Here is a 26,046-nt window from a genome sequence, read left to right as displayed (position 1 = left end):
ATTTTTCCTGACATCATGAAAAGAGAGACTTAAGGCTGGCAAAGGAGAAGGCAACTCTCCTTTTAGAGCACAGACATCTGGTGAGGTGAATACAAAGATAGTTATGTGACTCCCATTACAGCTGCAGGTTCCTGCAGCGAAACTATACTGGGTCTCACTACAAGGCTGATGACTATGATCGTCTGACCAAGACTGTCAGCCATGTTTCTGGCATGCCACATACTGGGGAATGGTGCTGTCACCACTATAATGACATAAATTATAGAAAGCCTGAACTCCTTGGCTGATTGGAGGACGAGGTTCAATAACCGGTCTCCACCTCTGCTGTAAGTATAACATCATTTACTGATTCCTACATCCTGCCAATGCATGACACCATACAGCTAGCTAATATGCTCTCTCTATCTGTAAAGCTCCTGAACAGATTGAAAGGAATCAGGAGATACACAGGGAACAATCAGAGTGTTTAAAAGAGCACCAGAGTATGTAGAAGATACTTATGAGAAACGTTTATGGTTCAGTAGTAACAAGTAACAACAGAAATACTAGTAGAGTACATTTATGCAGTCTGCCATTACTGCAATACAAATTAGAATTATTATGAATGCACAATGATAGATAGTTGACTGTCCCTACAACCATCAGCATTGCCTGAAAAGTGTCTCACCGTGTTAAATCTGTATGTATTAAAGCTGTTATGATGCTTGTGGGTTCAGCTCTAACTGCCACAGAAAAAGAAGTCTTTGAAGTTTTCAGGGGCTATTTGTAAATGTCATAGTAGTAGAAATAATGCAATTGTAAGTTAAATGTTTAAGATGTTAAAATAAATTTGTATGTGCTATGATTAAAATATGTATTTATCCTTGACTGCATTTAATAATTAACACATAAAAATTAAAAATGTCAATAAATAATTTTTGAGTGTCTTTTCCACCAGCCTCTTTGTCTACACCTTGGTATAATTTGTTTAAGTTGTCAACATTTTACCCATTACAATACTGGTAAATGGCAGCGACATGGTAAAATCAAATTGGCCATCAGTGTCATTTTACACAGTAAACAGTATGGATGTGTAAAGGTGAAGACTATTGATTTAGAAATATATAATAAATGTGTATACCCTATGTTGTGTTTATTATTCTCCTTCAGTGTAATACCTGCTTATGAAACAATGCATGGGAATAACAGTTCACTACTTTAGTTATGTCTCTATTTTATTCTTTCTTGCCATTATATTTTTTTCCTGTTTTTCTCCAGTTTTGTTACTGTTATATACAGCAGCATAGAGACTTGGACCGTCCACTCTGGCACAGCCTGTGATTGCTCCACAGGGAGCAGCAGCAGAAACACCACCAACACAAGAGGCACTCAGTGCATCTGGATCGCAGCCTGCCAGAGTTGCCTCCACAACTCCTGCCCTACCTGCACCACCAGTATCAGGTAGCTCTGCCCCAGGTGATAGCACATTGATACCCACCTGGATGGGTACCAGTGGAGGTGTCGATTATGTCACCCATCATGAGCTGGCAGAGCTTGCAGGGGAAATGATGGATAGGAGGTTTATGCCTGCATCAACTGTATAGAAGACATACTCTAGTGACTAAATGAGGCACTTCCCTGCTCAGCACTGCCTGCAATTACTGAGACAGGACCCTAGGGAGACAGGGCCTAGGATGAGATGATTTCCCACTGCATCAAAGCTGGCAGAGTATGCATATTTAAATACCCCACCCTTTTGTGCCTATATCCAACACTGTTATGTTATACAATCCACTTTTAACCATTGCTTTCTGTTTTGCCTGATGTCTCCACCAATTTGTTCCCCCTTCCTCACTGTGTTGTCCTACACTCTGTCAATCATGTCTGCCTTTCCCTGCTACTTAACCTCACACTCTTACCTAACTCTCTCACACCTGAATTCCTTCCCAAGCTTTCCTCTCGCAAACATAAAAAAGCCAACTGTCCCACAGAAACAACATCCTATACATACCTCTCAGCTTCATATGATTATTATACTAATCTACCAAAATAACTGGCTTCAATTGGTTATTATAGGCAGTGTCATACTTTGACAAAATAGAAATGATTTAATTCCCAAAATAATCATAACTGTGTCAAACACCAAGATTATTTAGATAAAAAAGTGAGAGATGTTCCTGTCTTAGTGCCATCCTGATCATTCCTAAATTGCTCACCTAATATTCTACCCTCTGCCTGATTCCCATTTCCATCCCTGTCCTCTCCTCCCATTTCCAACCTTTAATCTCATCCAAAAATAGATAAACACATGAAGACAGCAAGGGTCAAGTGGGATAAGATGATTCTTCCAATAAAACAAGGCGGACTAGGATTACCCAATTTGAGGAGGTATTTTAGAGCAACACAGTTAAGGCTCTTATACAAAGCAAAGCAGAAATCTATAATTCAAAGTGGAAAGGAATGATGATGATACTGGGGGGGGGAGCTCAAGAAAGCAGAAGAGACTGGGATTTGGGAAGCAGACTCTTAAGGAGAACAACCTACATCATACAGAGTATTATATTCATAAAATACCAGGCAGTATTCTAAGAACTAAACCAGCATAAGAATGGAGAAAAGAGATTCTGCAGATATGGAGTACTGTGGTTAGAGATACAGATAATAGGCAATGGGGGGGGGGGGCTAGAATTTATTGGAGAAAAGTGGCAAAGGAGCCAAGGTATTGGGAGCAAATAACTAGAAAGGGAAAGGTAATAGAATGGGAAAAGGCCAAGAATGTATTTGGACTGCAGGTTAGAGATTGCCTTCCTTATCAAGGATTGATATCAGAGTATAGGCAAAGAGAAAGAAATAGGGGGGTCCTCAATGAAAGATGAGCACTAGTATAGTTTTTAATAGAATCGAGAACAGACGCTGCATTAAAAAAGGAATAATTACTGCAGCATATAAAATATTACATGATAATTATAAGAATCAATCAGAGGAGCTTAGAAAGGATTTGGAAGAGATTGGATAAGCAATTCACAAAGGGACAATGGGGGGATATATGTATAGCTACCAAATATGCAATAAACTCTAGAAGATTAAGGATCTTTGCCTGGAAGTGTTTACATAGGTATTTTATACCCCAAGTAGACTCCAAAGAATTTTTCCTTACGTGGATAGCAAATGTTGGAGGTGTGACGGGCAAGAAAGAGGGGGCTGGGAACATATATTTTGGGAATGTAATGAGCTGGTAAACTTTAAGAATTCCCTGCAGACTGCTTTGTTGGAGATGCTGGGTGAGTGGACTGGATTGACTGGGGAGATGATTTTTTGAGCTATGATACAGAATCAGGATTGCCTATACATAGTAAATCCTTGCGGAGTCTAATTATGGTGGCTGCCAAAAAAGGAATTACTAGAAAATGGAAATCAAAGTCTAGACCAGCTTTACTAGACATAGTGAATATAGTAACAGAGATAAAACAACTGGAATTGGGATCTTTAGAAAAGGGATGAAGCAAACTACATAGAAAAATATGGGAATTGTGGGAACAATATATGCAGAGAAAGAATGAGGTTTAAGAGGCAGGATTTGAATGAGCCATATAATGCTTAGCTGACAGTGACTGGAAAGATTATAATTGATGTATAATATTTGCAACTACAGTTGTTTCAATGGTGTCTGTGATGTAGAATATTTGCAACTAAAGTGGTGTCAATGTTGTTTTTCATTTACATAAATGTAAGATTGCCTGTGTCATGCATGCTAATTTAATAAAGATGTTTATTGGGAAAAAATAAATAAACACACCACACGCATGGCTATGAATAACTTATGAACAGAAATAGCTTTTTCGTAACTTGTTCATAGTATTCTTGGCACTGAGCATCATCTTTGGTCATTGATGAAAGGACATCCTCTTAGCTCTCGTCCTTGGACAAAAATGAAGAAAAATCCACTGCAGTAGCTAAGACCACCATCAGCCGTGCAATTGATATTAGCACTGATGTGTGCAGCAAGCAGTTCTGACAGTATTAAAAGTACTATAAGGTGACTATGCTCCTTCTAACTGCTCTCATGACTCAATGAATGAGTGATATGATGCATCATTTGCATTGCACTTGGTGCAGAGATCTAATCCACTGAGGGTGGGATGTACCATCACATTTTTCAATCATTCTGAAACTGTTTCCCATTCAATAGTTACACTAATGACATTTGAAGACTGATATCAAGAAATTAAAAATTGAAATACAATGCATGTGTTGCTTCATATCATTCTGTAAATTTTATACTTTTACCTGTTATTTCTCACTGATGATCCCCTGCAGATAAACATACTTGCAACTCTGGAAAATGCACTGATATAAGAATATAACTGTGAGAGGCATGAGTTATGTAATCTGATAGGTTCATAGGTGAGTACTAGGCCAATGGCCCTGGAGCCAATACAAGCCTATCCCAAGATGTTATATATGTCCTTGTCACCCACCTCCATATTGCTCAATATTTATTTCACTACATTTGTGATTTATTTTTTGAACTTTCTCTTTAACGGTGAGTTGTCAGATATATGTCCTTCAGGGCCTTGCCATGATACTGCATTGATCTGCAGCATATCAACTACTCAAGCACAGTTTTGAACCCAGACTGTGCAGCTTGCTTTACTCTTACACACATATATCATTCTTTATCTAGAATTCCATCTCATGTAACACATTTATCACATCGCACACATGGACAATGGCTTTTGAAGCAGAAAGAAATGTCATCTGTGTATATATAATGTTGCAAAACGGGTAGCAGACAGCAGCTTCGATATTTCTAGTTAGGAAATGCTAACTGATGGTTCGTGCCCTATGGCAAAAAACTGAAGAAAATACCTTTGGCTGCATTGATAACGCTGCCAGTTGTACAAATGAGTTTAGCCTTGATGAGCGAAAGAAAGTCACACTTACATAGGCATGAGTACACATTTATTATTTTAACTGTTACAACCTCCATGGCTAAATGTACTCTCCTGATGAGATGTTCAGATTGTCAGTCAGGCATGTGGAGGGTTGTGATCCATTGATTATGTGTGTCTATTTAACATTGCTCATTTGGTAGTCTTAGACACTGTCTGTGTCATAGCACTCACTTCAAATGTGTGCTTTCTGACAGTTGTTGTCTAACTTGATCTGTTGTGCGAGTTGTTAATGCACACCTCGGGAGAATGCAAGTTAGGCAGGCAGAGGTTTGAATCCAGTGAGGTGTATGTTGTATCAGTGTGAAAAAGCAACTGGTGATATGCAATAACGACTTAGTGAACAGATGTCATGTGAGAAGTTTTACTTGGTTGTGACACTTTCACAGGTGAAGACTTATGATCCCCTAAGTGCTGTACTCTCTTTTAACAATGACCAGTTTCATGCACACCCACACTGTTGAAAATATCTCTTCAAATGTGTGTTTTCTGATAACTGTTGTATAACTTGTTCTCTGGCAGCAGTACCTACTGCACAAGTCAAATGAATGTGAGTTAGGCAGGCAAGGGTTAAAATTCAGTGAGGTGCCCATTGCATCAGTGTGAAACGCAACCAGTGGCCATCAATAACGACTTATTGAACAGATGTGATGTGACAAATTCTTCAGAAATGTTGGAAGCACAGATGGTTATAGTTTAGGAATCTATTCTTTTATACCAGGGACATAGGTTCTGAATTGCCTAGACATAGTAAGGCCTTATTACGTTTAATGCTCTTGGCTGCCAAAAAAAAATTACTAGAAAATGGAAATTAAAATCTGAACCAACTGTAATTGAATTACTGAATATTGTAAAGGCAATTAAGGAATTGGATGTGGGATCTTTAAAAAAGCGGAAGCAGAAAATTACACAAAATAAATGGAATTTATAGAAACAATACCCACAGGACAATGTTCAGGAGCAGGAGGAGTGAGATTTAAGGGAAGGCAGGAACTGAATAATTTCAGTAATGTTGTAGTAAATAACAGTTGTTAAAAAAACATATTGGTATATGACAATAATAATGGATACTGTTAAAAACATTTATGCTACTACTACACACACTTTTCGATGTTAGTGCCGCATAGGACCAGCTGTCTTCTTCCAGCCAACACTTGTGCATAGCTTACACATTAATTTTTGCCTAAGATACAACTTGCATGTTTTTAATTCTTGCCATAAACCATGTTTTCTTGCTGTAATACCTCTCCCAGCTTAAACTCCTCTTCCTGCCCCAACTTCCTGACCTTCTCACTCAGTCAACTACCTGTGTTATTTATATAATTTTACAGCTTGCATATATCTTTAAACATGACTGTTGCCATACTACGTTTCACTGGCAAAGACTAACTCTTATTTCTCTCTCAAAGGTTTTTGCTTATTGTAAATAATTTACACAAAAGTTTATGTCTTAAACGATCATAAATGTCTGTATTTGCAGTGAACACCAGTGGTTGCAAACCCTAGGATGAGCCTGAAAATAGTGCGGTAAGACCAATGCTCTGCCCTGGCCAACAAACATATAAATATATACAATAATGATTAAAGAGTATATATTTTAAGAGTAATGTTACAGTAAATAATATTTTGAAACAATGTAAAAGAAAGTCAGATTTAACTCTTAGTTGATATGGGAGCAGTGAGGTTAGTTGCAAATGTAGAGGGGTAGGTAAGAATGAAAATAGTTTAATTGATTTATTTATTTATTGTCTGTTTTTGTATCTGCTGTATATCTTTGAGAGAATAAAAAGACACTGCCTGGGATTCAGAAAGGCTTACCACACTGCAGAAGGTCTAGCTTGGAAGGTTTCCTCAGTGCAGTAAGCCCAGGTAGTTTGGGGACTGAGCTCCCATTAAAGTGGTATGCAGACGCAGGCCATAATGCAGACAGAAGTATCACTTGAGGAAGCTGCATGCATATGTGACATTCCATATAAGAAGATAAGAAGGAAAAGGTGTAGGCTATTTTTGATATATACCCATTCACTCATATGGATGAGTCATGCCTCAAAATGTGACTACAGGTAGGAACTGTGGAATCCAATGTTTGTGTGTGTGTGTGTGTGTGTGTGTGTGTTTGTGTATATACACACACACTAAAAGGCTGACATATCTCAGAGGAAAGAGAATATTCCAAGAAATGACCATCTTGGACTTAATATTTGGAAGTTCATTTTTTAGCCATTCATGTTTTGGGACTCGCACTAGCAGGTCTTGAAATTTTAAATGGCTACCATTTCTTTTAATATGCTTATAGGCAACATGATACTAGGACGCTAACTGTATTGTGTATAAAAGCAACTTGGATTCTTCTCTATTTGCTCATTTTAAAGTTTGGCATTAGTGGTTAGTGCATATTTTAGTACAGTAAACTGGAATACTTACTTTTTGTATGCTGGCAGGAACCAGCCAAGGGGGTGACTAGCTGCACTGAGGATGAAAGTAACTTGTTACTTTCATTTGCAGAGTTTAAACCCTGGCATTAAGTCTAGTGTGCACTTGTGTGGAATAAATTGCAAAATCTACTCTATGGTCACTTTTTTGTAAAACAAATTTCAATGTGTTTGAAGATTGTATTATTAATTTTTGAACAACAATACAGATTTTTAAATACTATTTAGGTTGATAAGGTTATTTATTGTGTTACTTATTGAGTCCTTAAATGAATGTAACTTTAAGAATTAACTAGAGTGTGCTAAAGTTGTTTGTGATTGGTCAATTGGGTTATTAAATAATATGTCACCATGGATTGTTTTAATCTGATGAAGGTCAGTATAACAACAAAGAAGGAAGAAATGACTTATTTTAACTTTTGGCTGTTCATTTGGTTACATGTTTTTTTTCCAGTGGTGTTTTATCAACAATTATGTTTAATCATTTAAATTCAAACTGTCCCTGATTTTACAGAATGTCACTGTCTTTGCCTAATATTTTGGTATGCAATTTACCCTCTTGTTGTTTGCCCAGTTTACTAGCTTTACAGGACTAGTGTGCATTTCTATGAAATAAGTTGGAATATTTACTCTCTCTGAGCCGTTTGTGTGAAATCAGGTTAAAGTTATTCTTGAATATCCCCACATTTGCCTCATATTTTGGTATGTGCCTCATAAAATGTATGGTTTTCTTGTAAATCATGGAGGACTGCAGTGACTACATGGTGGAGGAGTGACTGTGGATGAAAGCAACTTACGGTCTTGTTTGCTCAGCTACAGCCTGGCTTTACAGAACCAGTGGAAGTTTATGTGAAATAAGTTGGAATACTTACTCTTCGTGTACTATTTTTATAAAACCAAGTTTAAATTGTTTCTGTTTTTAAATAATATTCCTGACTTTGTTAGATATTTTTGGAATCTGCCTCATTCAATTTGTGATTTTATGGCAAATCCTTAAGGACTGCAGTCACTAAATGTGTGTGTGTGTGTGGGGGGGGTCTGACTGAAAGCAACTTAACCTCATGTTAGTTGCTCACTCCGCTGTCTGGCTTTACAGAATTAGTGTGCATTTGTATTAAATAAGTTTTGGATACCATTTGTGTGAAACCATCTTAAAGCTGTCTCTGATTTCACAGAATACCCCTGACTTTGCATCATGTTGATACGTTCCTCATTAATTCTATAGTTTTCTAGTAAACCACTGAGGATTATAGTCACTAATCAGACTCCATAGCCTTCAAAAATGCATGCCAATTTTCTCAAATATTGCTAATATTTTCATCCAAGAGTTATAAAGTGATAAAGATTTATGAAATAATTTATTGTTCTTTACAATGTAGTTAAATGTATTCATAGCTTTGCCTGTATAGAGACTAATGTATATAGTTAATGTTGAGATTATACATCGTAAAATTGTATATATGTTTTTTCTTTCATTTTGAATTTATGTAATGGTTGATGAATTCTCATATTTTAAAATTAAAAAAACCTATAGTAAAAAAATGCATGAAAATGTAAAAAAGTTATTGTAGCAACTTTCTAAGCATTTAAGAGCAATTTAATTTCTTTTTTAATTTTGGGACTTTACCCCTTATTTTTTTTCTTTGTCCCTGATTCTTGCGGTGTACTACTTTTTATCACAGTCAGATGAGGTGCACACAATAAAGTAGCTATAACTGGTGGGGGGATGGGGGCTGCTTGTGTATGAAAGTAAGTTACTGTCTCGTTGTTTGCTCAATTTACCCATCTGGCTTCACATGACTAATGTGCATTTGTGTGAAATAAGTTGGAATACTTGTGGGCTGTCTACTGTTCATGTGAAATAAAGTTTAAATTACACATCTCTCAGTTGCTCTTGAGTGCACCAAATTACTCTGATTTTTCTCATATTTTCAGTTTGTTCCATATGAAATTGATGTTTTTTTTCTTGCAAATAACTGAGGATTGCAATCACTAAATAATGAAAAATATTTGACTTACAGACTTCATGTAATCAGAAAATGCATGCTAATACAAAACATTTTATTCTAACAACTTTCTAAGCATACATCAGTGATTCAAATATTTTACAGGTTCTGGGCCTTTGTCCCTCTGTGTGTTGGCTTTGTCTTGATTTTTCTCTAAGTGGTCAAGTTACTATTTGTTGCCATAATCAGATGAGGTGTACATGGTAAAGTTGGTATAACTGCTGGATCAGTGTGGAAGTTGACTTTGGATGAAAGTAACTTACCTTACTGATGTTTGATCAGTTTGGCTTTGTAGGATTTAGACTACATTTTTGTGTGAAGAAGACCATAGTGGACTCATCTGCATATCGTATTAAAAATAATTTAGCTCCTTTGGGGCATATCATTACTGGATCTACTGAACAAATGTGGACCCAGAATTGGTGGTTCCCCGAGAAACCTCTTTGATAATCGGTCTATTATTTTCAGAAGACCACACAACTCTGGGGCAAAATTTGTAGCACAGCCTGTCTGGATGTTCATAAATTCCTCAAGGAAAAAATGATAGGTACTTTTCCATTATTTCTTGCTATATGTAGTGTTAAAGTATGTTACATCGTATAGGTATAACCAAACATTAACTGAGGGGAGCGCAGTGTAACACATATGTTTCAGAAGCATAGGAACAAATAAGTTAACAATTCTTAATACCCTCGGAGGTTAACGTGGTAGCAGACTACTGCCCCATTAACCGAAAAGTACAAAAATTATATTACTTCTAGTCCCCAGACACTACAATGTCCAGAAAGCACTGCGCAGCACGTTTATAAATACATCTAATTTCACCGTTGACTTTTCCAGAAAGAAAAAAAGGGGGCGTGGATAAGAACTGTTCCAAGATGGCGGGGGGATCGGCGAGCGATTCCTTGACCTACTGTGTATCCCAACTGTCGCAAAGAACCGATCCGGTGGGGATAAGCCGTTCTCTCGTTGCTATCCGCACCAAACACATCAAAGGGCCCGATGGCATTGCCCGATTTCGCACAAAGGGTGGGCTGCGACCATTGCTTGCACTGTTGCAGGCGTCTCACGCCCGGAAGGCCTTGGACTTGTCACTCAGCATTTTGGCTAATTGCTGTACCGAGGGGGAGTCACGTATTGAGGTGAGCTTGTGTAACCCCGGACCAGTAGTTTTGTGGTCATATTGGGAGACAGATATTTTAGAAAACAATTATAACATCTTCTGACATTATTCATTGGTTGCTTATTTGTGTTCCTTTCTTTCTAGGTTCGTAAGCTTGGAGGCATACCCCCACTCGGTAAGTAATAGTATGGTACGGTCCGAAGTCAGGACACGTCAGCATGGGGGGGGTGGGGTGAAGCTTGGAGTTGATGACGTCAAGGCTGTCGCTCTTTGGATGGCGTTGTAATCCTATTAGAAAATTTTGGCAGGTGGAATCTGGAGTAATACAGATTGATTACGTAATACAGACTTAAAATGTATTAAGAAGTTCGTGGCTGGTACTTTGATCACTGTTTTAAACACATTCAGTTTAGTTGCTATTCTGTTTTCGAAGGAAGGGGGCGGGTCTGGCTTTTGAAGTATTTATTTGGTTTAGCCATAGTTTAAGGGTACACGATTATTTATCCCCCTTAAAATGTTATTAAACCCGATGTGTACAGACTCCCCTTCATAATTAAGAGCTTAAGTTTTGTTGTAATTCCAGAGCTCATGTGCAGCTCAGTCAGACAGCATTTCATCGGTATTTACTAGGCTGTTCGTCTGTGGGAAGTACGTTGAGACGCCTAGTCCGGCATTCTTAGGGTACCTTGTGTTTTGCCTATGTATAATCTAAAGGCAGGCAGGGATATGTTGGGACATTTGCCCCTATCCATAAGGATGTGGGTGCTAATCCAGGGGCGAAATTACGGTTTCCTAGCCATTTATCCAAGTTGCTTTTGAATGGTGCAAGATCAGTACTTAGGCAGGAAGGGATATGTTGGGACATTTGCCCCTATCCATAAGGATGTGGGTGCTAATCCAGGGGCGAAATTACGGTTTCCTAGCCATTTATCCAAGTTGCTTTTGAATGGTGCAAGATCAGTACTTTGCTTTATGTGGTGTGGAATATGGTTCCACAACAGCAGTATCCTCTGTGATTGGTACTTATCCCTTTAACATCTCTCTCTGGTTGTGTGGCTGTCAAGTTTGTAATCCCTTTAACATCTCTCTCTGGTTGTGTGGCTGTCAAGTTTGTACATGCAAGTAGAGGAATATAGGCATTCACGTTTTTGTTCATTTGAAGCTTTGAGTAGTTTTTTTTTTCAGTCAGTCACAGCTTCAGCTGGGTGAGACTTGTAGGTTCATAGGTAGATACTAGGCTGTCTGCCCTAGGGCATTTATAAGCTTAGCCAGAGTGTAATTTGGCTTCCGCCTCCCTGTTTGATTAGCCTACTGTGCCTCTGTAAAGTAGGTCACAGAAGGTACCATTTTAAGATTAGGCAAGGCTCAAATTCTAAACCTACCACCCTAGAAAACAAAAATGGGAAGAAACTAAGGGTAATGCTGCTCAATGCCAGAAGTCTAAATCTCAAAATGCACGCACTCGAGGCCCTCCTCAGTATGGAGAACATCGATGTCTGTGCTGTGACTGAAACCTGGTTCAAGGCTCCTGAGAGCACCCGGGCACTATCAGGTTTTACCTCATATCATGCGTTCCGGCCCCAAAACCCGGACCACACCACAAAAGGAGGGGGTGTATCCATATTCATCAAGGATACCCACACCTCCAGGTTGGTGGCAACGCACGAAGCATCGGAAACCATCCAGGTGCAATTAACCATAGGCAAAACTGCTCTACAATTTGTAGCATGCTACAGGCCACCCTCTCAAACTCAGGAACCCCACACAGCCTTCCTGAAGACACTGGAGGGTATAAATGTATCTCCAAACACCATTATATTGGGTGACTTCAACTACCCGAATATAGACTGGGAACATTACTTAAGCCCCAACTTTCTAGCCCAAAGGTTCCTGGAGTTCATAAATTCAAATGCCATGGAACAACTAGTCACCGTTCCCACAAGAGGAGAAAATATACTAGATCTCATCATCACAAACATGGGGACAAAATGCTCCACACCGGAAGTATATCCCTCATTGGTGAGATAAGATCACAAACTTATCTCACTGGAAATCCACATCCCGCCCCCACCCCAAACAAAAAAGACCACAGTGAAGAACTTCTCTAAAGCAAACTTCACACTACTCAAGACTGGTGTGGTATCCTTCAAGGCCCCCGAGCCAGTGGAAACCACAACCCAAGCTGCAGAAGCCCTTACAAATGCCTTCTACGAACACCTCCAGGACTGCATGGATCATACAATCCCTAATAAAACCAAGACTCTCTCCACCAAGGGCAAACGTCCAGTCTGGTGGACCCCAGCCATAAACAAACTTTACAATAAGAGGAGAAAGCTGTTGCATGATAGAGCAAAATCCATAAAAGAGAAGACACCCTTGATCATTATTAGTAAAAAAATACGAGCACTCATAAAATCATCCAAGGCCAACTTTGAGAGAAAAATTGCAATAGATTCAAAAGACAATCATAAGGCCTTCTTCAGCTATGTTAGAAACCTGGGTGGAAACTCCCAGATATGCGCAGAATTAGTCCAAAATGATACAAAAATCTCTGAACCCACAGACATTGCCAACATACTGGCAGACAGGTTCAGTGCAAACTTCACCCCCCTCTCCCACCCAAAAGGAGAGATAACTATCCCAGCGGAGTGTAGCCTCCCAGACATCTCAAATGCGCAGGTGAAAGCTGCTCTCTAAAGCTAAAAACACAGCATCAATGGGACCGGATGGTGTCCCCGGCTGTGTGCTACACAAACTCAACGAGGAACTAAACTCACATATAAGGCAGCTGTTTAATCTTAGCCTTACCACAGGATACGTGCCCAAGGAGTGGCGTATGGCAACTGTGGTCCCACTCCACAAAGGCGGTGCCTCTACGGACCCTGGTAATTACCGCCCCATAAGCTTAACAAGCCTGGTCTGCAAAGCTATGGAGAGGATCATAATGGAACTCATAAACAAAGACATAGGGGACTTGCAGACATTGGACCCGACCCAGTTTGGCTTTGTCAAGGGCAGATCATGCCTTTTGAACTTGGTCGACTTCTTCGAAACAGTCACCAAGGCCATTGATGAGGAAAGGCAGTCCATACAGCCTACCTTGACCTTGCAAAAGCTTTCGACACAATACCCCACTCGGGTATTATAGAGAAACTTACCAGCTTAAATGTAAACCCATATGTCACAAGATGGGTTGCAAACTGGCTAAAGGACAGAACCCACAGGGTTAGAGTTGCTGGCGCCATGTCAGACTCCAAGCCAGTCACAAGTGGTGTCCCACAGGGCTCAGTCCTTGGCCCCCTGTTGTTTGGCATCTACTTCTCAGAAGTACAGGCAAACATAGGAGGACTATGGCTGACAAAGTTTGCAGATGACTGCAAACTGGGCGCCATAGTGGAAAGTACATCGGACACAGATATCCTCCAGAGGGGTCTCACGGAAACTGATAGCTGGTGCCAGAGCCATGGCCTGAAGTTAAATGCCAAAAAATGTATAGTCATACCCTTCGGGAAAAACAAGGTAACCCCAAGCTGCCATATAGGTGGCAATCCATTAAGCACAGAAGAGGTTATCAGGGACCTGGAAACCCAGGTTGACAGTGGCCTTTCTTTTGACACTCACATTGCTAAAGTGCTTAGAAAGACCTTCTACATTGCCCACCTGATCATGAAGGGATTCACATCCAGATCAAGTGAGGTCATTGTTCCCCTGTACTCTTCACTTATCAGACCTATGATCGAGTACAATGCCCCATTCGGGATGTATCTCACCCGACACCTGCAGCAATTGGAGAGACCCCAAAAGTTCCTCACCAAAAGGATAAAGGGACTCCAAAATCTGTCATATGCTGCCAGACTGAAGAAACTCCAGCTCTATTCAGTCGCATACCGCCTGCTCAGAGGTGACCTGTGCCTGACATACAAGGCCATGTCCAACCCGGAATTAATGGACATGCTCCACCTCAAAAAATCCAAATCTACCAGATCCACTAGAGCAAGCGACTTAAACCTTAGCACGGATATAAATAGGACATGCTGGAGGGATAGATTTGTCACCCAGAGACTCCCTATGCTGTGGAATAAAATCCCGGTCCATGTGCGGCAGAGCACCTCGCTGGCTCTGTTCAAGAGAAATCTTGACCGGTGGATGGGAGATCGTAGGTTTACCCCGGGAATCATCTCTGTGTCACTGCTGGACAGAGGCACAACAAACTAATGGGCACAGTATTTTTTAACATAAGGGGTGGCGTAAGCCACAAAACTTTGGGCTAGGCTTATAAATGCCTTAGGGCAGATAGCCTAGTATAAACCTTTGAACCTAGTATAAACCTATTGGTTTACTGTGCCTCTGTCTAGCAGGGACACAGAAGAGATCCCAGGGGTGAATTTGTGATTTCCCATCCACACGTCTAGATTTCGCTTTAAGAGGGTCAGCGAGGGGCAGTGTCTAACATGAATTAGGATTCTATTCCAGAGTGAGGGGAGCCTCTGGGAAATGAATCTGTCCCTCCAGCATGTCCTATTTATTTTTGTGCTGAGGTTTAAGTCCCTGGAGCGTGTAGCTCTAAGGGACTTGGATTTTTTGAGGTGGAGTATGTCCATTAATTCTGGGTTTGACATGGCTTTGTACGTCAGGCATAGATCGCCTCTGAGTAGGCGGTAAGCAATTGAGTAGAGCTGGAGTTTCTTTAGTAGACTTGCATAGGACATCTGTTTGTAGCCCATGATCCTCTTGGCCAGGTACTTTTGGGGTCACTCTAGTTGCTGCAGGTGTCGGGTAAGGTACATCCCAAAAGGGGCATTGTATTCAATTATGGGCCTGATGAGTGATGAGTAGAGGGACACAATGACCTCTCTTGATCTAGATGCGAACCCTTTCGTGATGAGGTGGGCTATATAGAAGGTCTTTCTAACCACTTTGGCAATGTGATTATCAAAGGAGAGATTACTATCGACGTTGGTCCCCAGGTCCCTAATTACTTCTTCCGTACTTAATGGATTACCACCTATGTGGTAATTTGTGGGCACCTTGTTTTTCCCAAAGGGGATGACTGTGCATTTTTTAGCATTTAGCTTGAGGCCGTGGCTCTGGCACCAAGCATCTGTCTCTGTGAGACCCTTTTGGAGGATGCTTGTGTCAGCTGGAGATTCGATTATGGCCTCCAGCTTGCAGTCATCTGCGAACTTTGTCAGCCATAATCCCCCCATGTTAGCCTGAACCTCAGAGAAGTACATACCGAACAAGACAGGTCCCAGAACTGAGCCCTGTGGGACGCCACTTGTAACTGGTTTGGATTCAGACATGGCACCTGCGATTCTTACCATGTGGGTTCTATCTCTGAGCCAGTTTGCAACCCATCTTGTGATGTAGGGGTTGATATTTAAGCTGGTAACCGAGTGGGGTATTGTGTCGAAGGCTTTTGCGAGGTCCAGGTAGGCTGTGTGGACTACCTTGCCCTCATCTGTGGCTTTGGTAACTGTTTCAAAGAAATCAACTAGGTTTAAGAGGCAAGATCTGCCCTTAACAAAGCCGAATTGGGTAGGGTCCAGTGTCTGGAGACTCCCAATGTCTTTGTTTATGAGTTCCATGATAATACGCTCCATAGCTTTACAGACCAGACTAGTCAGGCTTATGGGGCGATAATTCCCGGGGTCCATTGTGGCACCACCTTTGTGGAGTGGGACCACTGTAGCTGTACGCCATTCTTTGGGTACATATCCTGTAGTAAGGCTAAGTTTGAACAGTGACTTAATGTGAGGGTTTAGTTCTTCTTGGACCTCATGTAAGACACAGCCTGGGACATCGTCCGGTCCCCATAGATGCTGTGTTTTTTGCTTTGGAGAGGGCAGCTTTCACCTGTGCATCTGTGATGTCAGGGAGGTTACATTCAGTTGGGATAAGCATTTGCTCCTTTGGGGGGGAAGGGGGGGAGAAGTTTGCGCTGAATCTGTCTGCCAGGATGTTGGCTTTGTAGGTTTGGTATATTTTGTACCGTTATGCAACAATTCAGAGCATATCTGGTAGTTTCCACCCATATTCCTGACATAACTAAAGAAGGCCTTGTGATTTCTTTAGTGTCTAGGGCAATTTTTCTTTCGAAACTGGCCTTTGATGATTTTATGAGGGATCGAAGTTTCTTGGTAATACTGATCAGAAATGCCTTCCCTTTTTGGGATTTTGCTCTGTCATGTAGTAGCTTGACATAGTGGAAACGTTTTACATCACCCCAAACATAGCACACTTGCCATAGTTCGGAACATTTTTTTTTCTTAAGGACTTTCTTTTAAACTTAGCTCTTGGTGTGATTCTCTTGCATAGAGCTTCATACACTAATTCTTTCATTCTGTTTCTGGTGAGAGACCATAAATTACTTCTTGCCTTCCACACCCGTCATCTTTGCCTGGAGTGAGTGTTCAGACCGTTCCCAAGTCTGTAGTGTAATGGAGACTGCTACTCTGCATTTCATTCCTCTACGTCTGCGGTCAGAGCACAGACGTTTAGTGCCATTTCACATTTTCTTCAGCCGCAGAGTCCACATTCCTTCCCCTGACCCAACTTGCACCTTTGCGTCTTCTACTAGCATATATAAAAGATTTGTAGTTCTTTTTATCAACCACCACATTAATTTCTCACCATACACACACACAGACAGCTAGTAGTAACAATTTGACTTCCTAATAGAATATCTGCTGCTGCTGTGCTCATAGCTAAAACTAGTTCTTCATTGCTCATCCTTGGAGAACTTTATCATACCTCTGGCTCAGTACTTCTATACATCCTTTCACCTCTGTTTTTGAGATAATTTTATTTTGGAGGTAATTAAACTTTAAGGTTCGGTGCATGTTTGTAATACCAGTAAGTCACCATCTGACTGTGGGTGAAGGATTCGCTCAAGGGTAGGCATAGTCTGTTCATTAGGCAAAGTCTTTTTGAGCAGATGTCACTTAGGATTTGTCCTACTTCAAACACATTCTGGAGGCAATTGTTAGTATTGTATATGGATGGATTTTGAAAAGTTATTTCATATCTTCATTATTTTGTTTTTGTATACTGTACCCGTTGAGTTGGTTGGTTTGTCAGCACATACCAGAAAGGGAAAGTGGCCTCTGAGCTTAATAAGCATATGCATATTTCTGTACATGCCTGCTGGCAGCACCCCCCTCCCCCCCATGTAATTTTGAAAGCTTGCTTCCAGGGTTTTAATGGCAGCAGATTTGATATGTTTACAATGACTGTTGGATGGCTGTTATTTACCAGCACTGAAAAGATTATTTAACTGGTAAAATAGTCACATTTCAGCACTATTTTTTTGAAATTTAAACTTTAGATTTGTAATGTCCCTATCTGATTTGTACTCGCCATCCAAAAAGGTCGATTTCACTCTGACCTCTCAACTTTCTCTGTTTTGGAGGAATGTTCCTATTTTTAGGCTTCATTTACCCCTGCATAGGTTGTTTCTGTTTTCAGACTTGAAATACCCCTTTTCACAAATTTCTGAATTCCCCCTTATCGAATGTGAATTTTTTTTTTTTTTAAGCTATCTAGTACACAGAAGAACACACAACATGGCTAACATACTAGTGGCAACAATTTAAAGATAGAGGACATTTTACATCTCCTTTGTCCAAAAAAAAATGACATTGTGTGACAATTTTGGAAAAACTGTTCATTAAAGTCCATAGAGTTTACAGACTTTCTTTGATAATGTGCTTACACTGTTTTTAAAATGTGTTTCTGAGTGGTATCTCACATTCATTCCTATTGGAAGTGGGAAGAATTATGTGGTATTTGCTGATTAGATGTCCAGGTTTTAGCTAGATGTTCCTACTTTTCAAGGACCTTTGTTCTTGTTTTCAGTGTGTGTATGTTGATATGATTTCACTTACAAAGGCTTAAAATAGCGTATTTGAATAGCTACACTCTTCTACATGTGTTTGTGTGATGCCAGCAGTTTCATAATCATGCTATGATCTGACAACTGTTACCTAACCTGTTTTATATTTATCAAGGTGATCATTATGGAATGTTGCCTAGGTGGGCTATTGCCTAACCTGTTTTATATTTATCAAGGTGATCATTATGGAAAGTTGTCTAGGTGGGCTGTAGCTAAAAAAATTCTAAGTGTTTTAACCACCAATAAACAGCTGGATACTGATCCCAATTGTGTAGTTGTACAACTCAAACTCAGAGGCAAAACAACTATATACATCTTGACTGCCTACATTCCTCCGCTTGCCACCACCTGTCCTTTACCGTTCTGGATTCTGTAAACAGCTGGTGCTTGAAATGTTTGTCTGCGGTGCAGTGGTCACAGTGAATTGCTCGTTGACATAATTCTCAGAAATGTATCTCTGCGCAGCTGATATTCAGTAGTCATAGTGAAACACTCTGACATATTTCTCAAAAACATGCCTCTTGGCAATTGGTGTTATCTGTTTTGATCAGCATCACACTTTAAGTTTTGAAATGTTGGGACCACAGTATTGAGTCTCACACTGCAGGTTCACAGTGAATCTTTGTGTGACACAGTTCGCAGAAACATACCCCTCTGCATCCAGTATGCATTAGTCACAGTGCCTCACTCATCGAGATAAATCTCAAAGCTCTGCGATGAGTCCAGTACCCTCTTCTCTAGCAGTATTGATTACTGACCTATTTTAAATGCACCAGGCCCCTGTTAGTAATAGTTGGCGGTTGCTTCGTCTCAAAGCTCTGCGATGAGTCCAGTACCCTCTTCTCTAGCAGTATTGATTACTGACCTATTTTAAATGCACCAGGCCCCTGTTAGTAATAGTTGGCGGTTGCTTCGTCTCAAAGCTCTGCGATGAGTCCAGTACCCTCTTCTCTAGCAGTATTGATTACTGACCTATTTTAAATGCACCAGGCCCCTGTTAGTAATAGTTGGCGGTTGCTTCGTCTCAAAGCTCTGCGATGAGTCCAGTACCCTCTTCTCTAGCAGTATTGATTACTGACCTATTTTAAATGCACCAGGCCCCTGTTAGTAATAGTTGGCGGTTGCTTCGTCTTCCAAACAAACCGTGTGCCCCCTTGTTACTGCTGCTTGCATTGATTCTTGTCTAATCTGTATATGCACTGCAGTTTCCCCACAGCTCTACTCTCTCTACTCTAAATCGGGATCTGTACACATCCCCGATGGCACTGTCCGCCGAAGCAGACATCACCCAACATACTTAACCGAAAGTGCTGTTCAGTGAAGCAGCAATTTCGGATAAGTATGCTTGTTGTGCCGGTCGCACTATGGTGCGGTTAAGGGAAAATTCCCTTTTCCCCACTATAGTGCGACCTCAGAGTGAGAATATAAAAGTAAGGGGGTGTTGGGGGCACAGCCCCCCACATAGGGGGTGCAGGGGGCCTTGCCCCCCTGCATAAAAGAAGATTTATTGTTTTTTTTTTTTTTTTTTCCAAACTCACTTTAACAAAAGCACTTTTTCGGTGAAAGCGCTTTTGTTAAAGTGCATTTGGTTATTGTGGATTCGGACTATTGAACTTTCGTTCAATAGTCCTAGGTCCTCTAAAACATGGTATTTTTCATAAAAAAGAAAATATGATATTGGGGGGCAGCAACACCTCTGGCCAGCCTGTGAACTCAGTGACCTGCTGAAGATTGTTTTTATATTGACTAGCCATTAAAAAAGTTGTATAGCTTTCTGGAAGAGTGGACAAAAAAGCTTTTTGGCAAAATCCAGTCATAATGGGCGTTGCAAGTTGGGAGCTATTATTAACTCCCCAAGTGATGTTGACATCCTACAGAATTGCTTCTCTGTGACCAACGACTGGTGTCAGAACCATGGCCTTAAGCTCAATGCCAAAAAATGTGTCGTCATCCCCTTTGGGAAAAACCCAGTTCCCATGAATTACCACATTGATGGTAGTTCACTGAACACAGAAGGTGTTATAAGAGATCTGGGAACACAGGTTGACAGTAACCTCTCTCTTGATCACCGCATTGCTCCTGTGGTCAGAAAGTCCTATGTGGCACATCTCATTACTAAGGGTTTTGCATCCAGGAAGAAGGAGGTCATTGTCTCCCTCTACTCTTCTCTCATTATGCCAATCATCGAGTACAATGCCCTATTTGGCATGTACCTCACTTAGACACCTGCAACAACTGGAGAGGCCGCAAAAGTACCTCACAAAGAGGATCCTAGGCCTTAAATACTTGTCTTGTATGGACAGGCTCAGAAAAAACCTCCACTAATTCTCTCTCATATCACCTATGTAGAGGCGCTCTCTGCTTGACTTACAAAGCCTTGTCTGACCCAGCTCTGTTAGAAATGCTACATCTAAAGAAATCCCAGTCCCTCCGCACCACACGCTCCAGAGACCTCAACCTCACCACAATCAACAGAACATACTGGAGGGACAGGTTCATAACCCAGAGACTGCCCATGCTGTGGAATAAACTTCCTTACATGTCGAGCAGAGCACCTCGCTGATCCTCTTCAAGAGAAATCTTGATGAGTGGATGGGAAATAGAAAATTCACCCCGGGGGTGACTCCAATGGCTGTACTCGACCGAGACACTAGGAACTAAAGTTGGGTGGCATGATGCCAGGGTAATCCTATGGTTAAGCTTGTAAAGGCCCCAGGGCCATTAGCCCATTACACACCTATGAGCCTACTGTCTGAGTATCATCTTACTGTAAAAATAAAAAGCGTTTGTGAATATTTCAAAGTTTTGTTGGGCTAAAATGAAGTACTTTCTGGCTAAACAATCTTTAGCTCAATACAACCAAACAATTGCAGAACAAAGCTTAGTTGATAAAGCCAATATTCCAAAGTAGAATAAACCAAGCAACGCTGATACTGAAAGTTTTTAATAAAACAAAGCTTTCAGGTCAAACAAGCCCTTCATCAATGAATAAAAATTATAACACATACCAACCAGACTGCGGTGGTGGTGCTGCGGTAGCACTGTCGCCTCACAGTAAGACGTCCCGTTCGTTTCTCAGCTTGAGCGTCTTCTGTCTAGAGACATGCGTGAATGGGCGTGCCTTAGTTGAAGGTTGTGCGTCAGGGTTGGCAACTCGGCACGTAAAAATCTACTGCCAATCATTAGCAGACCGGAGTTCCGCTGTGGCGACCCCTAACCGGGAAAAGCCGAAAGACACCACAACAACCAAAACAGATTTATACTAATAAAATTACCACAGCCAATAAGTATGTTAACATCCTGGTTATAAATTAAACTTTAAAAGCATAGACCTCTATTTTAAACACATTTGCTTATATCTTAAAACAGGTTTCAAAGAAACTGTCTGATACAAACCTGGTGGTATGTCTGCACAAATATGCATTATCCATTCATATTCTTTCATTTCTAATTTGTTATATCCCCACCCCTCACATCTTTATATATTCTGTCTACCACTCTAAATGAGAATTTGTGTCCTTTTTTCAACAACTTAACACTGTCTTGTCCAAAGTTACAGATCGTATTTTGTGAAATGTATGAGGGTTACTTGGATGTCTCTCACACAAAATGATCATCTAGTGATAATTATCTATCTGATGATGTTAATCCTCGTTCATTCCTTACGTATGGGGTATCGGTTCCGACCTCTGAACCCAGCCGGCCATTTTCCAAGCTCGTGTCGGCCACAAACTCTCGAGCCAAACTCTTACCCATAATTCCCATCTCCCTGTTACCCCAGATTTCGTTTGCCGCATCGCAGTTAAGTTGTGTCAGGCTACTTCATTGAGCTAAGTACACATTTTTGATCTTTTCAAAAATTTGACTAAACCTTTTGAGGAAAAGTAGTTATTTGGTTATCTTTTACCTTATCGCACCTAGCGACGACTACTTGTGCTCTTATTTTTTTGTTTTTTTTCTTTCTCTTACCGACGAGGTATTTCTTCCCTTTACCATCGTTGGTAAAACTTTCTGGGCCTTACCTTCAGGTAATTCCTTTTTGGTAACCCTTCTTTCCCTTTCTTTACTATGACAGATAAAAAAGGCAGTCCAGGTTTTAAAAGATGTGTGGAATGTGGCCATAAATTGCCTGTCTCTGATGCACATTCTTTGTGTTTATTGTTTGGGTGTGCTTCATTTAACAGTTAACCCGCCTTGCGGGATTTGTAAGAATTTCACTAATAGGACTGCCATTGAAAGAAAGAATGTTGATTTTAAAGGGGCTACTAAAATCTTCCTTTTCAGAGGCTATTTCTGGGACGGAGGTCTCATCCCCTCCAAGCTCCCACAAGAAAAGGAGTGATGATTATAAAAAATCTAAGTCTCTTCCATCCTCTCCAGCTGGAGGCCCTATGGAACAGAGACCTAAAAAACCTAAGCTTTCCACTACGAATTTGACCTCTTCGGCACCGACGATTTCAGAGCCTAGTTATTCGGTTCTGAGTCCATCGGCACCATCTATTTTTTCAGCACCGAGTAGTGTGCCTCATACAGCATCGGAACCTAGGGGCTCCTCTGTTCAGACTTCTTCATCGGCACCAACAGTACAGTCCATACAGTTTTTGTTGGCGCAGATATGTGTCGACGCCAGTCTCCCTCTCGGTTAAGACCATTGATTCAGTGCCGACTACTCGCTCGGCACCGACCATTTCATTTCTATTGCAGACTCTCTCCACATCGCCAGCTACCACTTCGGTACCGACCTCGTCGGTGCAGACATTACCTTCGGCACCGATGGTTCCCTCGGGGCACACTACTGTTGTTCAGGCCATGCCAAGTCCTCTTTTTGCGGTACAAACTCCCACCATTGTGGGCACCGAACTTGTTCCGACTTTGGATAGACCTGATTCTCCTTCAGCTATGTCTGCGAGATCCACTAGAAGCCTCTCTGAACATGATGTGCTGCGTCTTGTGGATCAGTTGCTTCTGGCTAGAGGTATTCTTCCTCCCAGGACCTGGTACTTCCTTGGAAGGTGACCATTCTTCATCAGAAACCCTATCACTGTCTTGGAAGCCCCTTAGTATAGCACAGTCTTCACCTTCGGTTCCCCTTTTGGATTTCACTAAGGAGCCTCAGTTGCCTTTGTGGCAGGATTCTCTTGCCACTACCCAGGACTCTAACTATGGCGCCCCTTCTTCGGCTTTCCGCAGCCGTCCAGGGACTCAGAGTCGAAAGAAGACTATTGCATCGGCTGACGTTTCTATATTATGTCTCCACTTTTTACACAAGAACACCGGGCACGAGAGCCTCAGTACATACCCCCCACAGGAAGCCCCTATTGAGCTGTCTTCCCCAGTTCCTCCCTCTGAGGAAGTTCATCGAAAGTCTTTGTGTAAGAGGAAACACATGGACTCCACTGAGGAGTCCCTCACCGAAGACACAGACTTGGATGATGGGGAAGGGTCCTCTAGGTCACCCTCTGAGATATCCTTCAGAGATATCCTAGAAATCCTGAAACAGAGAGGTGATTGGCAGCCCTCTAACCCAACCTCTGAAGACTCTGTGCTCCTACAGGCCTTTCGTGCCAGGCCCCCTACCTCCTGGGTTACTCCACCTGCCGACGAACTGGTCCGGCTGGTAATGCAGTGTGCATGGAAGGCTTCTGACAGTTGAGGACATTCCCCAGAGGCCAGATAAAATTTTGTCCCCTCCTGAGAGTGACCCCCATTGGTCCAAAGGTCTTCGGTAGATGCCTTGGTGGTGGCGGCCGCAACTAAAAAGGACCTGGCAGACGAAGAAAGCCAGACTGTTCATCCGCCCAACAGAGAGTCTCAGGCTCTGGACAAAATTGGAAAGCGTACCTTTGTAGTCAAGGGACCTTTGCAGTCAGGGTTCTAAACTATATGGCACATTTTACCAGGCTTCAAAGAGACTTAATCTCTGAGCTCTCTGAAACTTTGGCTGGTGCTGTGTCTGATGAGGTCCGTGATAAAGTGGCCTCTCAATTAGCCACCGTTGAATCTATTTCTAACTCCTACATACATCTCATTTCTCATGCATCAGAAGGGGCAGCTAGAGCATCGGGTGCAGGCGTTGTTCTGAGATGACTTGCCTGGATGCGCTTGTTTGATTTCGCAGAACCCTTCAAGGCTTCCTTTATCAATGCTCCAATTGGAAGCCTCTCTGTTGTTTGGTCCCAAAGTTAAAAGCACACTGGCTAGATGTGAACAGGATGGTAAGACCCTTTCTGCTGTGGGTGTCTGTTATTCTTCCCCTCAACGGGCTTTCTCCAGAAACCAAAAGAGTGGGAAGATATGGCACAAAAAAATCTCAGGGCTCCTTCCGTGACACACAGGCTGTTTTTTTCCCCTAGAGGCAGAGGGGTAAATTCTCAGTGAAGACGCCCCTTTTGGGGCAGAAGAGGTCCGCGTAACCAGGGTTCCAGAGGTTACCATATCCCATTCGATCTTTATCCCGCCACCTTAAGGAAATTACCCGACATGCCACCCAGTCAAAGGGTACAGGCAGCATTAGAGATTGCAAAGCTGCTAAGCAAGAGAGTCATCCAAACAGTCCCACCAGACCAGATAGGATCCGGATTCTACTCAAGACTATTTTTGGTGCCAAAAAAGACCAGAGACTGAAGACCAATTTTGGATCTCAGTTTGTTAAACAAATTCGTAAAGGTACAGAAATTCCGGATGGTCACTATATAGTCTATCCTCCCACTTTTGGAAAAAGACGATTGGATGTGCTCTGTAGATCTTCAAGATGCATACTACCACATAAAGTGGACAAACAGTCAAGGAGATTCCTTTGCTTCCATGCGGGAACCAGTCATTATCAGTTCCAAGTACTGCCCTTTGGACTCTCTACAGCCCCCAAAGTGTTCACAAAGTGCATGGCAGTCGTCACAGCGTTCCTGCAACTACAGGGATTCCAGGTTTTTCCATACTTAGATGACTGGCTCATCACCGCTTCCACCAGTCATCTGTTAGAAAAAGCCCTGGTTTTCTCTCTTCACACCGCAGAAAGGCTAGGCATAACCATAAATTGGCAAAAATCCAATCTCACCCCATCTCAGTAAACAGAGTTCATAGGGATCTGCCTGAGCACAGAATTCAAAGATTGAGAACAATCGATTCCAATCCTCTCAAAGGAGAAATCCTCAACTCACTCGGTTCTACAGCTGTTGGGTTCCATGGCAGCCTCCATTACAATTGTTCCCCTGGCCAGGTTTCACACGAGGCTTCTACAGTGGTTACTGCTCACTCAGTGGTACCCCTTTCAGCTCCCTCCTTCAGCCGAGATTCGGATAACTCTCAGGAGCAAGCAGGACTTAATTTGGTGGTTGTCTCGAAATCTGCTTCAGTGGTCCCGTACCTTCTCCCCCCAACAACCCACGGCCACAGTGACCACGGATGCCTCCCTGATGAGGTGAGGGGGGGCCTATTTCAGGGAAAGATTGTCCAAGGTACGTGGTCCGAAATGGAGGCCCATTTGCATATAAATGTTCTGGAGGTGAGGGCTGTGCTTCTGGCGTTGCAAACATTTCATCCTCTGTTGCCGTCTGGGACCATTGCGATTCAATCAGACAACAAGGCGGTGGTCTGGTATATCAGCAAGCAAGGTGGAACGAAGTCTTATCCCCTTTGCCGAGAGGCCATGAGATTATGGCAA

The 26,046-nt window shown here is 41.7% G+C and overlaps 1 protein-coding gene across 1 annotated transcript in view; it reads left to right on the top strand.

Moving 5' to 3' along the window:
* Positions 1-10,215: 10,215 nt before the first annotated feature.
* The window catches only part of ARMC5 (armadillo repeat containing 5), a 197,997-nt gene continuing 182,166 nt past the window's right edge, over positions 10,216-26,046 (top strand). The window contains exons 1-2 of the mRNA XM_044086609.1: positions 10,216-10,511; positions 10,637-10,667. Coding sequence (XP_043942544.1) covers positions 10,248-10,511; positions 10,637-10,667 — 295 coding nt within the window. The 5' untranslated portion in view covers positions 10,216-10,247. The remainder of the gene's footprint in view (positions 10,512-10,636; positions 10,668-26,046) is intronic.

The sequence above is a fragment of the Protopterus annectens genome, chromosome 10.part0 (assembly GCF_019279795.1).
Source record: "Protopterus annectens isolate FY-2018-M chromosome 10.part0, PAN1.0, whole genome shotgun sequence".
Classification (NCBI taxonomy): domain Eukaryota; kingdom Metazoa; phylum Chordata; order Ceratodontiformes; family Protopteridae; genus Protopterus; species Protopterus annectens.
This window is presented reverse-complemented; position numbering and strand designations above follow the sequence as displayed.